The following is a 15815-nucleotide window of genomic DNA, read 5'->3' as shown; positions in this document are numbered from 1 at the left end:
TCCATTGTGTCTGTGTATGTGTGTGTGTGTATGTCTGTGTGTGTGTGTGTGTGTGTGTGTGTGTGTGTGTGTGTGTGTGTGTGTTCACATGTTTGGGTCTCCTACATTAAAGCCACCCACACATTGCCACTGCATCAATTAATGATGATCCCCTTGCTCTTCACAGCATCAGTCATCTGGCACAAGAGGCCCACTGCACCGGGCCCGGCCGCCCACACACACACGCATGCATACTGTAGATGGACATGGACACACACACACACACACACACACATACACACACAAAGTGGCTCTTGGTTTTTGAGTGGACGAACAGAGCCCACTAAACGCTAATGCATGCCCTCATCTTCCTCCTCTTCCTCCCTCTCCTTCTCCTCTGCTCGATCTGAGCATGGCTGAAATCAGCAGGAGCGGCGCAGCGTCCATCTTGGGCTGACGACTAGTGCTGCATACCACACATTATATACTGGCAAACCAACAGCTCAGACTTGAAATGATATGAAAAGTGTATGACTGTTGTATTTATGCATGTGCATAATGTGTGTGTGTGTGTGTGTTTAATAGTGTGCTTTATAGTATGTTCTCACATGGCAGGTAACTGATTTTGGGGCCAATATTCATTTATTTAGCTGTTTGGTTATTTGGGTGGTAATTAACAAACTTATATGAAAGGAATCGAGTTTGTAAAGACCTGGGAAGCAACAGGCGATATATAACAGCACCACTGAGTAGCCTTAATCATTCTTCAACATAAAAGTAGAAAAACGTGATCATGTGGGAGTTCAGGGCAACCCAGTTATGATGTAAGAAGCAGGGGATCCATGTTCCCAGATAGCTGCCTGTAATGCATTTGTGGCGTGTGGTTGGAAGAGCCTGATACGAGGAGACCTATACTGATGTGAGCCAGTATGTGTCAAAATAAGTCAAAACTGGCCAATATATCGGTGGACCTCTAATGCAGTATTCACCTGTTCGTCCTCTGAAGCCAAGCTAGCTAGGTGGCTTCTCTGTCCCTCAGTTTATAGCATGTGCAGTGTGTGTGTGAGTGGTCACAGGATTCCAGAGACTGCAATAATACCTCATCCTAATGCCCCAACTAAAAGTGGGGTTGGCATTCCACAACACAACACAACAGAGCTGGAGCTTCACATGCCACGGTTATGGTCAGGTCACCATGCTATGTCAGACGCAAGGACAGACCATCCGTCAGCACCCAATTAAAAATGGCCCTGTGCTTAACTAGACAGGAGCCATGGGACCATCACAGTAAAGCCAGCAGCTGCCATACAACACCAGGAGGCCTAAAGGACCTACAGCAGGAAACATGGTCTCAGTCAGCATACAACACCCAAGCCTGCTGGGTAAACTTATTCTTGCCTAATTATTCATAGTTAAACTGCCTAGTTATGCTCTGTGTCTATCTCAGCCAAACATCAGTTGAGGGGAACTTCTAGGGAAGTTCTCTTGAAACTACATGGATGGTTAAAATGAGCAACCATAGGCAGTGGATGAGGGCACAGAAAGATTCTTTCAATGTTCCCCTGAAAATAAAATGTACATATGGGTTAAGCTAGAGAGAGAGACAGTGTGCCTGTCCAAGTGAGCACATGCAAATGACAACAGCCATATACAGGATGACTAAGAGATAAGAAAACAAAGGCTTTGCTCAGAAGGCTCTAGAAAGGTCATCTGCCATCAGGTTAATTCCTGTCTCCTTCTAATGTCATAATCATTGGGAACACTTTTATGTTTCTATTTTAGAGTAGCAAATGACTCAAAGAGAGAACGAGTGCGTGAGACAACCAGACAGAGGGAGAAAGGTGGAGGCGCTAATCACTTAATTAGCTACCTTGACATTGCTAACCCTAATTGCTACTTCAAAGGCCCTCTCACTGTTGTCTGGAACAGCAAACAATGGGCTGAATACAAAGAGCTTTGGTTCCTCCTAACTGAGGTAGATAACTGTCCCACAACAAGATGCCAAGAAAATGTAGCTGTGTCAAACACTGACATTATTGGGGCAGCCGTGGCCTACTGGTTAGCACTTCGGACATGTAACCCGAGGGTTGCCGGTTCTGAACCCCGACCAGTAGGCACGGCTGAAGTGCCCTTGAGCAAGGCACCTAACCCCTCACTGCTCCCCGAGCGCCGCTGATGCAGGCAGCTCACTGCGCCGGGATTACTGTGTGTACACTGTGTGCTGTGTCTGTTTCACTAATTCACGGATTGGGATAAATGCAGACCAAATTTCCCTCACGGGATCAAAAGAGTATACTTATACTTATACTTTTGACCCTGTGGTCATTAGCATTAGTTGCCACTGAAACAAACACCAGTGAATTCTAAGCACAGTACAGCACAGCACAACTCAAAGCTAGCATGGATAGCCTGAATCTGTAACTTCACATCCCTCTGCTGCGTCACCGAAGCACTTTGCCTCTTCAGTGCCTTCAGTGGCTCGCGCTACCAGCTCATTAAAGAGCTCAGAAACGAACATGCTGCCTTTCAGCTAATAGCACTCACAGACCTGAGCACAGAGCTTTCCACAGTCCCTGCACTGAGGAGAAACAGCCCGCTGAAGTTGTACATTCATGGGAGAGGAAGAGTAAGGACAGGAATGGGCAAAAATACATCAGAATGTATTTTAAAATAAAATACCAAATAATAAAATACCAAAATACCATTTTATACTGTATTGATAATACTGTATTTTTTTTTTCATTTTGAAAATACTCAAAATACTTTTTTTCAAAGGAGCAAGTAATCACTTTGTAAATCACGTTTTCAATCCTACACCATGGGTTATATTATTCACCCTGATATCTAAATGGGGCCCCTCAGTCAAATAACACAGGTCACATTATGTGTGATAATCATGCTTTGTAATTGGCATCTTTTTTCACAGCAAGATGCCTTAAATGTGTTGATGGTTATATTTGTTAGTCTCAATCTGTCCATTTCTTTGCACAAAACTTGCGAGAAGTCATAATTTAAGGCATTATTGGGGAAATTCCATTGATTCCAACTTGTTCCATTGAAAAACAACTAAGCCCGACCCAAAGCAGTTTGCACCAATTCCTATATCTGTAGGTCCTTTATGTGCTTCCTTTTTTATTTTATTTTTAAATTATCTGCCTCTATAAATGCAGTTACCGATAGATCGGCAAATAGCTAATATCGGCAGATAGTATTGGCATACCAGTTTGGTCGAGCTCTCTAGTTGTGAACCTGCTCAAACTACACAACAAATCGGATAGACCTGATTCAAAAGTTTGTCAGATCCAACTGATTCTGGAATCACAGTGTCTGCTTGGCATAAGTCCCAATTTGCTTCCATGCATCTTTTTACGCTTTAATGATGTCATCACATAGATGTCTCACAGAGAGTATTTTGTAGTATTTTTAAAATATAAAAATAAACACCAATACATTATTTTGATACCAAATAGTCATTTTCTTCAACCCAATGAAATACAATGAGAAAATAGTATTAGAGTATTAGAAAATAGTATAGTATTTGTAATGTATAGTAAATACATGTATCAGTAATACTGCCCATTCCTGAGTGACACAGTGAGGAGGATGATGGAAAAGAAGAAAGGCAGCACAGAGAAGGATAAAACTGAAAGTGAGAAAAGCACTTCCAGTCAATTAGCTGGCGGAAAAAAATACCCTCACATTTTTTCTTTCTTTTCAGCTTTCAGGTACTCCTAATTAGAAGTCAGTCATACTTTAGCAAATTACACAGCTCAGCAAGTCATCACAAACATTTCTGTTCCCCACCTCCCAAGAATGTGGATTCATTTTGATCATTGATTCAGAAAATGGTTGCCAAGAATTCAGAAATCTGGCTGCCAGACACAAATTGGCAAAAAGCCGACAATTAAAGCTAGAACAGTTGACAGTTAAATCTTTACATTGCCTCAATTAATGAGCTTATAAAAACAAAACTGGTCATTACACCAGATCATGAAATGCTAATGAACTACTGAAATGCTGGTGAAAATGTGTCTTTGCCACCAGCAGGACAGGACTGAAAGAGAATGATTTTAATATAGCCTTAGGTTTAGGACACAACCCTTTCATTCAGTTTACAGTTGAAACCACAAGAGGTAGAGTAATTCTGCCTCACCAAGCTAGCTCTTATCCAGGGGTGGGCATTCCAAACAAGCTCCAGGGAGACTGACACACTAATGAAAGACTTGCAAACAAACCCACAACCCACAAATGATTACTTATCAGGAAAGTGTGGATGATACTTTTAACAGGTCTCTAATGAAACTTTAACAGTAGAAAACATACTTTTTTATTTACCCCTGGCATGTATGCATACCTACGGTTTACATACAATAAGATATCCTGATTCCTGTTTGCGTCATCAACAACTATTTTAATTATAGCTAAACTCTGGTATTTCAGCATAACATGGTCAAACAGTGAACATGTTATTAGACACAACCCTATAAGGTGCCCCCTTTCACTAATAGAGCACAGAACCACTCATAATTATTATGACAAGCTACTAGTAATCCCATGTGCCAAGTAAGTTAACGATAGGAAAACAACTCGTAATTGATCATTAACTCTGCATTATGCTTTATGTTTCAGAATACGCATGTAAAAAAAGCTGTGTGGAGTTGGCAGTGAGGCTGGGAGGGCTCTTTTGATGGTGTCTTCATTACTGAACCGTATGGGATTGGAGTGGGGAGATGGGGCTGTAGTGGGGCGCTTGACAAAAGCCTCTTTGTTTAGGCCTGATTCCCATGGCGGGCACTTCCTATTGTCATTCCTGTGCCCATCGCTGGAGCGCCGTTGCATACCTTTGGAATTCCGTCATGGATTTCCCTGTGTGACTCTGGCAGACATTTCTAGTTGGTTGCTTTATCACAGCTTTGGTGCGGCCGTTGGTGGTGGGCTGGATGAGTAGCCGGCCCATCGGGGGCCTAAATGTTAATTAAACAGCCCGAGCCCGAGTGTTTTGCAGAGGCGTTTTTTTTTTTCAAATTAGAAGCGGTGGCTCCAATTTGCAGAAAGCACTGAGGCGAGCACTGAGTAAACTTTAAGAGCAGACAGAGTCGGCATAAATATCCCTCATTACCTGAGCACAGGAAGCCCAACAGCCCAGAGCGAGTCAGCACACCATATTAAACACACACACACATACACACACACACTATATGTGTACATACATAATGATATATAAATATAAACAAATACAACTTTCAAAAACACTTTTGCACGACCAATGAAAAAGGAACTGCTGAAACAGAACAGATCACAGAAACACACACACACATACAAGCCACCTCCCCCCTCCCTAAACACATCCTCACACCTACGCACTTAAGTGGCGGTGAGTTTTGTTTTAATGTCATGAGCCGGGCAGACCTGAGCTTCCCATTAGCGAGGGCTGAGAAAGGGCGCTTTCATACATAATGAGCGCCCCCATTACAGACGATTCAATTAAAGCTGCTATACGCTGCTGCTGCTGCGTGAGCTCCCCAGCCTCCTGCTCTCCAAGCTGCTGCTGCCTGTCCGAGGGTGGCATCGGGCGTCGGGAAGAGTCTCGCCTGTGAAAAGCCCCCTGTAGAGACTTTACACTCTCTCTCCCGTCTCTCTCTCTCTCTCTCACACACACACACACACACACCACAGCCTGATAGTCAGGAAGTTCCCCCTCTTCTTTGTGGTGGAGCTCTGTTCAGTTCCTTATCAGTCTGACTCTTGTTGCTTTAATATGGGGGGCTGTGATGGTGTTTCAAATGAGACACACACACACACACACACACACAGACACACACACACACACACACACACACACACACACACACACACACACACACACACACACACGCACATACTCACTCACTCACTCACATGCTTTTAAGGCACACTTTTAAGGTTTCAATAACAGCATGCCAAGGCAGATTGCGGCGCCTTCAGTATGTGTTTTGAGTCTTGTGCTGTTTTAAATGTCAACAGATGAGCTGTGTGATGTCTGCCCCCTCTCTCCCCATCCCCCCCACCCCCTCCCTGAGCTCCCCGTCTATGATTCTCCCCTGCCGTCAGCCCAGGGCCAGATCTTCAAATGCCAAGCATGTTTCTGTGGCTGCTGGTGCTTCCTTCTTTTCCTGAGTTTTCTCTCAAAGGGGATGGGGCGCGTCAGGTGGCGTTTGATAGCGGCGGGAAGGCATGGGGACATGCGTGTGTGTGGGGGTCAAAGTTCAGCCATGAACGACTGAAAGGTCAGAAGGTTTGTTGGACTGTAGAGCCCAAGATGAGTCAGGGTCATGGCACAGTTTCAGACACTTGGCAGGAGTAAATGCTCTTTAGAGGTAGACACACACACACACACACACACACACACACACACAAAGAAGGAGAGCAAGTGTGCTAGAGAGAAAGAGGCACTAAAGCATTCCCATCTGAACAGCATAAACACTGAGATGGTTTGAAAGCCTACAGCTGTCTTCCTGAAAGTCTGAGGCCATGTTTGGTAGTAAAAAAAATCTGTGTACACACACCAACCTTGTTTGACAGTTAAGACAACAGAGCACCGTTAGAACTTACATACACATGCTGAACACACACACACACACACAGACACAGACACACAAACACATACACACACACTCAGACACATAAATGTCATCACGCACCAGCTTTGTTTGACATTTCTGAAAGCTGCATTCTCATTCGCACGCATGTAATGCAGTCTCAGCCAGAAGAGCTGAAGCTGCAGGGACGGTGGAGGGGGCTGGAGGCCTGGTGAGGAGGCCTGAGGGTGGGACTGGGAGTGGAGCCCCAGAGGGTGCTAGACAGGAACAACCCCCTGAAGGTGTGGAGCTCTGGTACTGAAGCCTCAGAGGGGGTTTCCCTGACTCTCTTCTAAAAGTGGTGTTTAGAAGTGAGTTAGTAGCAGTCACGTTCTTCCTCAGTTTGCCCTATTTGTCCTCCTCTCTCTCTCTCTCTCTCTCTCTGCATCCCTCTTTCTCTCAGTATGATGCAGGCCCTTCTAGGGTAGCCAGTCTTCCTAATGAGTAGTGGAGCGAGTGATTAATTATGTTTAGATGAGCAATGCCAGTGGACGGAGTCTTTAAACACACGCAACGAGGGTGCGACACTGCATATGCTCCGATGAACAGTCATGCCCTAAACGGGCTGGAATATGATTGCACACCTCAGAGAGAAAAAGTCTGAATTTGGCATGACCTGCTGTAACACTATATACAGTCTGGCCGCAGGGACACTGTGCTGCAGAATGGAGTTATGTAGTAATGTTGGCACACAATGTTAGCCACATGACTGGGCCTGGTGACAGTGCAGGGGTTTGGTGAGGCTCGGGCCCAAAACAACCATCAGCAGAGGGGATATCACCCTCCACCTCAGCCGGCCTGGGCACCGCGCCAGATAACAGATCAGCTCCGTCTTTCACTCTCTCTCTCTCTCCCTCTCTCTCTCTTTTTTTTCTCTCTCTCTATCAACACAATGCTTTCTCTGCACCCCATCTCTCGCTCCGTCGCCCTCTCGCTCGCCCCTTTTCACTGCTGTCACTTTTTATCCACCGCTAGTCTTTCTCTTTCGATTCTGTCACTTAGAAGTGGACAGAATATTTCTTCCAGGATTACTTGTCCAAGTGGAGTGCGGTGGTGACAGGGGGGGGGGGGTCTCTCCTTTCTTTCAAGCTGGCTTCAGATCAGTCCGGCGGCACGTCCTTGCTCTAACCTAACCACATCATAAAAGCAGACTGGCCCTTGGTCAGCTGTTGAAGCAGTGGTCCGACACTGGTCTCATGTGGCACACCGGTGGCTGGGAGTTGGCGGGGGGTGTTAGGCTTGTCTACAAGGTCCCAGAGTTCTCCCATACTCTTATTTCTGACACTGGAAACCCGCCATATGAGGAAGAGAGAGATAGAGAGGGAGAGAGACTGTATATGATCAGCACTAAAACTGAGTGAATAAACACAGTAAAAGAGAGAGAGGAAGAGAGAGAACCAAAGAGGCTGTGAACAAGAGAGATAGATAAACAGACCAGTGAGAAAGAGAGAGGGTGAGAGCTGTAATGTTGGAGAGCTGAAGAGAGGAGTGACAAGCCAGGAGGGGTTAGTGCATGAGATCATGGGTTTCACATTCAATCCTGCACACTACTAATTAGGGTGAGCAGGCATGCGTGTCAGGCCGGGAGCACGGCCTCCTGTGACATTTAAGAGCCCAGAAGCCCGGCATTATGAGTGCCCGCGGCGTGGACCAGGGGGCACGTTAGCTAACAATCCCTGATAATCACCAGCAGAGTTAGCACAGATCCGGGGCTACTGCCCACAGCCCTCTGGGTGGCCCTGACCAAACTCCCAGTAGGTATGATAGATTACTACTGGACTGAACGGTTTACATGATTATGTAACGGTCACGTCATTCACAATATTCTTGTTAGTTTGTTTATCAACACACATACACACACAGAAAGAGAGAAAGTGCATTGTTGAGAGCTTGATTGCATCTAGAACTGGATTTGTAGAACAGTATGAATTTATTATCATCATCTTAGTAGATGATGGTCACATCAATATATTTTGTTCAGCACTGCTGATTTGTTTATTTCTACATTGTGAAATACCAGACGTTACTGGAAAAAAATCCTCCAGGATCCTGCAAGGGCTTGTTGAGATTGTTGCAGCCCAAAGTGACAGAATTTGCAGCAGTAATGGCTTTTAAAATTGTATTGATTTTCTGTTCAATACAAACTATTACAAAATCAGAACTATCGCGGCAATAAGATAAAACAGCAGTATGTAATTGTTCAAATCCTTGAATTTGTGTGATTTTTTGAAAACACCACAAACCCCCACAGGGCCTGATAGAAAAAAGAAAGGTACATATTAGGTGAAAATACTTTCTGGTCTTTTTCCTCAACAGCTTAAGTAGAGTGCTCCTCACAGACAATCCACGGCAACCACAGGTATGTTGGGTCATACTGCCAGAGGAATTTCACATTGTCTCAATCAGAACATTTTTATTGGAAACAGAAAAATGCAACCTTTTTTCATCTGGCCATGATGATGCTACCTGCTGGAGAAGCTAAATCACTTTGGAGAGCCAAGTTTCTCTCTCTCTCTCTTTTTTTTCTCTCTTTTTCTCTCTCTCCCTCTCTCAGCACAAATCACTCTAGCAAAATCTCTTTGAAGACGCTGTGCTTGATATTACCTCTGACTTGAGAACATTTCAGCCTTAATTCAAAAGAGGACGACTGGAATTCCTTGACACGGTGGGCCTTCCTTTATAGAGTTTGCTCAAACGAGATGTTCAAACATGGAGAAGAGGTAGGAAACCAGAGAGCGAGGAGCATGAGAACAAAGGCAAGAGAAGCCAGTGTGTGACTCAGATGCGTCTCATCTTATTTTCACGATGACCGGGATGGGCTAGCGGAGGCTATCTGAACACAATCCCACACAAACCAGCCTCTCACTCCCCTCAGCTGCTCAGTGTCCACTCCAGACACATTCTTCTGCATCCGCGTACACTCCCGATTCCACCTAAAGCTGGCCAAATGTGCATTGTTGGGGTGTGAAATAGACACTGCATATATTTAAATTCATTCCATTCAATTAAAGTGAGGTGGAAAATAACTGTCTAGTCTCTCTGAAGTCACACAAAACTTTAATCCAAAGTGCACCAGGCCACCCTCTAGTCAAGGTGCTAATTACTCAAACGCTAGTACTAGATAAGCCTTTCTCCTCGCTCTTCATTAAACTTCTCTCCTCCAGACAAACACCATTAACCTTTCAGCTCTTTTGTAGGACACCAGGGGCTAAGGGCTGTAAGGTGGATGGGAAAGGTGTGTCTTTTTGGGGCACTGTACAACCACCAGAAATGGCTGGCAGCAAAGTTTGACAAGCAGGCATCCATTTTCCAGAGGATCCTTTGATATTTCTTGGAGCACTGTGGTGATATAATGGTGGTGACAGGGCAATTACCTGTGCCTTTGTTCCGGTCGACAAAACAGTACTTGAGCTCGTACTCCTTTAAAATGTCGTGGACCTCCTGTGGGAGAGAGAGAGAAAAAAGATATTTTACGAAAGAGGAAAAATAGAAAAGAAACAAAAGGTAGTGAGACAGGATTTTCCAGTGCTACACAGCCTTCTCCTGAAGGAACCTCCCTGAAGGACTACAAAGCATTTACAAGCAAGGTAGAGAGACATCTGATATCTGGGAGAGGAAGTGCTTCAAGATGATTATTTTTGTGAAGTCAATCTGCACCTCAAGGCTGTGTGGCTACATTTTGCACATGAGCACAGTTCTGGTCAAGCTCTGCACATCCGGACGTGTGTCCATAATTTTTTGGGAATATGAAAAGGAGGACATTAAAAATATATACCCAAGTTGTAATATGCCAAACAGATAAATGTCAGTATACTCGGAACACATGAGACTTATTTCTTTAAGATTGATCTGCACGCACATGCACACACACATGCACACACACACACACACACACACACACACACACACAGTATATATATAGAGAGAGGACAAGAGAGCGCTCACCTACCCACAACTCACCCACACAAAAGCACCCCTTCCAAATAGCAAAAAACACATTTTAAAGCACACTGGGTGTCTTTTTTCACTTTGGAGGCTGTACACATGTAAAATGGATTCCTCCACAATGACCTGGCTGCCTCCCACATGGTCCATGCCTGACTGTGCAGCTCCCACCTACAGCCCTCTCCCCCCCCACCCTCCCCTCTCCTCCCCTCTCCTCTCTTCTGCTTTGCCTCACAACTCAACTCTCTCCTGCTGCTGAAAGCGCTTTCTCTCTCTGCAGCCCGCTAACTCTCCGCTTCACAATAACCTCTGGCTCTCGGAACTCCCTCTGGTTCAGAACTCAACTTTCCTTAGAACTCAATCTTTCTTTCTCTATCATTCTCTCCTTCTCCCTCTCTCTCTCTCACACTTGCTCACTGAGGCCTGATGGTTCAGAACGCCCCCTCTGGTCCAGACCTAATAACTGTATCCATGGATCAGAACCCTATCTTTTCTCAGTCTCCTCTCTCCCTTCTGGGGAAGGGATGGTTGAGCAACTGATAGCTACTGAGCAATTTCTGTGCAACCCCATTCACAACCAGCATTCTGATTGGATAATGATGACAGCTAGCCTGCTGATAATTAAAGTTCTGCACATAAAAAGTAGCCCAGTATGGGGCCAATACATTGCCCAGCAACACAGCCTAAAACGTTGCCTTGTGTATCATCAGCTTTCCACCCCAGCACAGGGACTGTAGGCTGCAGATGCGCAGGTGAACATCTGTTCAAAGAAACGGTATACCCCTTCTGTGTATACGGTATACGGCTTCTGTGTTGCAGGCCGGAGTCATGGTACAGGTGCTGCTAATCACCTGATTTCAGGGTTCAAGGTTCAGGGTTCCCTCTCTCTATCGCAGCATGCGTTGGCTTTGTCTTTTGTTGGGGTTTTGCACATTACTGATTTACAGCACACCTTTGGTTTCTTACCATCTCACTAATACTGACTGCACTTCACATTTTCATACATATTTAATTTAATAAATACCCCTTTTTGTTAATCCTTTATCCACTTGTGGTCTGCTCTATGTTAAATCACCCAAAATGAGCCGTTTGGTTCTAACAATGTTCTAACAATGTGTGTATGAGTATTTGGACCCCATGGGACAGTTTGCTTAATTACTTCAGACTGTGCTCTTCATTAATATCATAATTGTGAGGCCCCAATAGCAGTGTAATAGACAATCAGACACACAGCGCAAATAAACAGATGTAAACAAACTGTCTACTGTAATCACCATACTCAGGTCAGGTGAGTTCGGAGGTATAATTGTGCACTACTGTATGTGCACACCAAGTGTGTGCATGTGAATGTGTGTGTATGGTAACAGCATGGAGTTTCACTGAATAGAAGTTTCACTGCAGTAGCCACCTCTCTATCATAATCAAGGGAAACATGAAATTCAAATTCCAGTCAGGAGGCAACGGCATTCAGAATATTTGCATTAAGAAATCATTTACATTCTCGCTCTATTCTTTGCAAAGTGTCTGACACACTTTATGTTGAAGACAAGGAGACAGGCGAGAAGCTTTCTCCTACTGCTGACAACACTGAAGCTGACACACTTATTCAACACACAAACACACACACACACATTACACACAGTTGCACGCACGGACACACACTCACACACACACACACACACACACACACACACACACACACACACACACACACACACACACACCCTCTTCACAGTGAGCCTCTGGTAGTTGGACTGCACTGGGTGCCTGACTGTAAACTCAATTTGGCTCCATCTGCTAACTCCTGCAGCGTCCGAGCACATCTCAGAGAAGCAGCCCCCCTGTAATTGACAGTAACAGAGAGTACAGGAAGGGAGAGAAGCTGCCACACTCAATCTCCAATCAGAGAGAGGGGGTGATAGCACAGGAAAAAGAGAGAGATGATGGGAAAAGATATGGGGGTGAGCACAGGCAGAGAGTATCCTCCTAATGCAGCTCCTTTACACATACACTAATGGGCTTTAAATGGATAGAAAGCCATCCTGAGCACAATAACACTAGCACAGGGATTAAGACATCAGGGATTCTCTCTCTCTCTCTCTCCCTCTCTCAGTCCCCATATATCTCTCTCTATGTCTACGCACAAGCTGCCATTAATATTTAATGGACTTGGCCATGATTTCAGTGGTGAGCATCTGGCCTGGTTGGAGGCCAAAGGAGAGGCAGTTGGGGGAGGAGCAGGGAAGAGAGGAGAGAGAGAGAAAAAGAGGGAAAGGCCAAGGAGGAGAAGAGAGGTGGGAGAGGGATAAAAGCGGGCAGTGAAGGGAGAGGTGGAAGGAGGTCTGGGGAAGACATGGGGTTCATGTCCTCGTGCTATGCAGGGGTCAGGCCTGCTCCGGTCAGCCCACTGTAACCCTGCTGCTGCTGCTAGAGGCCCTCTCTCTGCACAGGCTCCAACAGACGCCACGCAAACACAGCCGGACAGCGTTTAGCAGTGATTATGGACAACGGAGGGGCAGAGAGAAAGGGGGTAGTAAATGTTAATGTGTTCTGGCTAGAGTGCATAGAGTGAAAATGTTTTGAGATAAAAGATATAAAAGTATGGGAAAACTGTGGGAGGGAAACATTAGGAAGGAAGTTATAGTTGGCCTGTCTACTGAACTTTTACTGACTGCACAAACCTGATTAAAAAGTGAGGGGCACATGAAGCTGTTCAGCTTGTCATCACAGCGTTTATGACACCCATAAAAGCAAATGTGTTGTCCATACCCTTTGTTCTTTTTGTGATTGGATGTCCGTTTATGAGTTTCCTCTGAAAGTGCCAGTATTTTTTCAGATTGAGATGAGGCGGAGTGCTTGTGTCAGTGCCTGCTGTGGTGAACTGTCCGTCTCATTTTACTGCCGTTCCTGACCCGAGTCATGTAGACGTGGGCGGCTGTGTGTGGCAGTCACTGCCAGCACTAGCAACAAGACCAGCACAGACAGACAGTAATGATGATACACGTGTTGCTCTGTTTACAATGTTACATAATGCATGTGGCACATACCACACAGTGTGTATCATGTCAGTGACAACACACTTAGAGCTTACAAGTAGGCTGACTCACATTATGTAAAGGACATTAAAGACTTAAGACCACAAACCTCAAATAAGTCTAAACATGACATTTCAAAAGAACATTTCAAAACAGAAATGTTTTAATTCACTCTACAGTAATAAGGGCACTAGGAGTGTCTGGTTTAGTAGCTTCTTCCAAGATGTGGGGCATACAAAACCAAGCCCAATGATTTAACATCTACTGACATATCAGGGCCCCAAGGCACAGTTTGTTTAATGACTTCAGACAGTGCTCTTAATATCTCAATTGTGAGGCCCTAATACCAATATAATAGACATTTAGACAGAGTGAAAAATAGGCAAATGTAAACAAAGTGTATAATCACTGACAGGTCAGGTCAGCCTGGAGGTGTAATGTACAGTTACCACATGCAAAGCCATGGCCTTGAGTGAGCAGCAGGGACTGCTTCATCTCACAGGTCACCAGTCAAAACGGACCTTTTTAAATAATACATTTAAGGTTTTTAAGTGTGTGTGTGTGTGTGTGTGTGTGTGTGTGTGTGTGTGTGTGTGTGTGTGTGTGTGTGTGTGTGTGTGAAGCTATTGGGGTCCACATGAAGCGTTGTGGCCCAGGGTCAATGGGAATGAGTGATACAGAGAGAGAAAGAAAGAGAGAGAGAGAGGACCGAGCAGGTAGGCTGTGTGAGTGTTAGATCCAGAGCGAGAGGGAGATAAGTACAGTAGCTGAGAGATAAGGGAGAGAGGGAGGGAGGGAGGGAGGCTGGGACTGGGAGAGCCAGAGGCTGGGGGGGGCGGGCAGGTGGGGACAGCTAGATAGGAAGGGAGCAGCGAGGCAGGAAACGGTGGCTTGATTTCAGCCCACTGGACACACACCAAAGAGGCACTTCAAGGGCAGCTACCTGGCGGCACAAACACACATGCATGCACACACACACACACACACACACACACACCTGTATGTGATGCATCCTTGCACATGCATGCCTTATCAGTCCTTATCAGTCCTTTTTTCTCTCTCTCTCACACACACACACACACACACACCACTCTACCGGTCCATCCTTTCTCTCTCACTCACTAAAACATGTGTTTGGCAAGTAGGTGGCAAGCAGCTGTTTTAGCTAGTAGACAACAAAGAGCTTGTCTTGTCCTGTCTGACGCCACAGCCTAGAGCTATGGATGCACAGAACTTCAGCATCCCACACTGAAGGGAGTCTTTCTACTCATCACTAAAGCTCAGGACTTCCTGAATACAGATATGCACACCTGAGCTCTCTCTCTCTCCTCTCTCTCTCTCTCTCTCTCTCTCTCTCTCTCTCTCATCCAAACTTAACAGACAATACAGCGGGATGACTGCTCTGGTGCAGCACTACTGAAACATGATTTCAAGACAACAGTTGCTTTAGCAATAATATCACTTGACTGGAGAAACACATGCAAACATAATAGTATAATTCCTAAACTCAATACACTACTAGCACATGCTTAATTCTATATACAAGCAGGGACCCACAGAAGATCTTTGAAACTGCACATAAAGAAAATTACACTTAAAGAAATGTTTATAATTGTTTTCAAAATAATGACCTATTAGCTACTTAGTGACAGCTGATGCTGGCTGTGTCCTTCAGGCAAAGACATGCTAAGAGGCCAGAGGTCAAGTTTGCATTGCTATTGTTGAAGAGTTAACTTCCCTCAAGCAGTCAATGTCAGGAACAAATTCAGCGTAACGTGCACCTACATTAAGTACCGGCTTAACACTAAGAACTACTATGAATAAACCTGACACTGTATAGGAGGATTTTCCGACAGTTTTTCTCTCCAATTCCCCATTTAACATCTCTCTCACACACACACACACACACACACACACACACTTGGATATGGGCACATCTGCAGTGGTGCTGAGAGACTTTAACATGACATGACACCTGCTGAACTATCCTGGGGGCTGGGAGGCTGGCTAATCTCCACTTGGGAGCATGTTGCACCTCTCCTCTCCTCTCCTCGCCCTTCCCCAGCATCTGTGAGCCCCGACACTGACAGGCATGTGCTCTCCCTTTAAATCACCCTCAAAGCGACTGTCACTTTAGCCTGAAAGGCCACCAGCTACCCTGAACCTGGGCCGGCCGGGCTCATAAACATGATCTACAACATCTGCTGCAACCCGCCTCTGAATGACGAGCAACTCTATC

General features: G+C 45.3%; 1 protein-coding gene across 1 annotated transcript in view; it reads right to left on the bottom strand.

Annotated features, from left to right (window-relative positions):
- Positions 1–15815, bottom strand: part of raver2 (ribonucleoprotein, PTB-binding 2) — a 67810-nt gene that overhangs the window by 46140 nt on the left and 5855 nt on the right. Inside the window, exon 2 of the mRNA XM_048252434.1 lies at positions 9971–10037. Coding sequence (XP_048108391.1) covers positions 9971–10037 — 67 coding nt within the window. The remainder of the gene's footprint in view (positions 1–9970; positions 10038–15815) is intronic.

Source organism: Alosa alosa, chromosome 9 (assembly GCF_017589495.1).
Source record: "Alosa alosa isolate M-15738 ecotype Scorff River chromosome 9, AALO_Geno_1.1, whole genome shotgun sequence".
NCBI lineage: Eukaryota > Metazoa > Chordata > Actinopteri > Clupeiformes > Clupeidae > Alosa > Alosa alosa.
The sequence above is the reverse complement of the archived record's forward strand: the minus strand, read 5'-3'. Positions and strand labels throughout refer to the sequence as shown.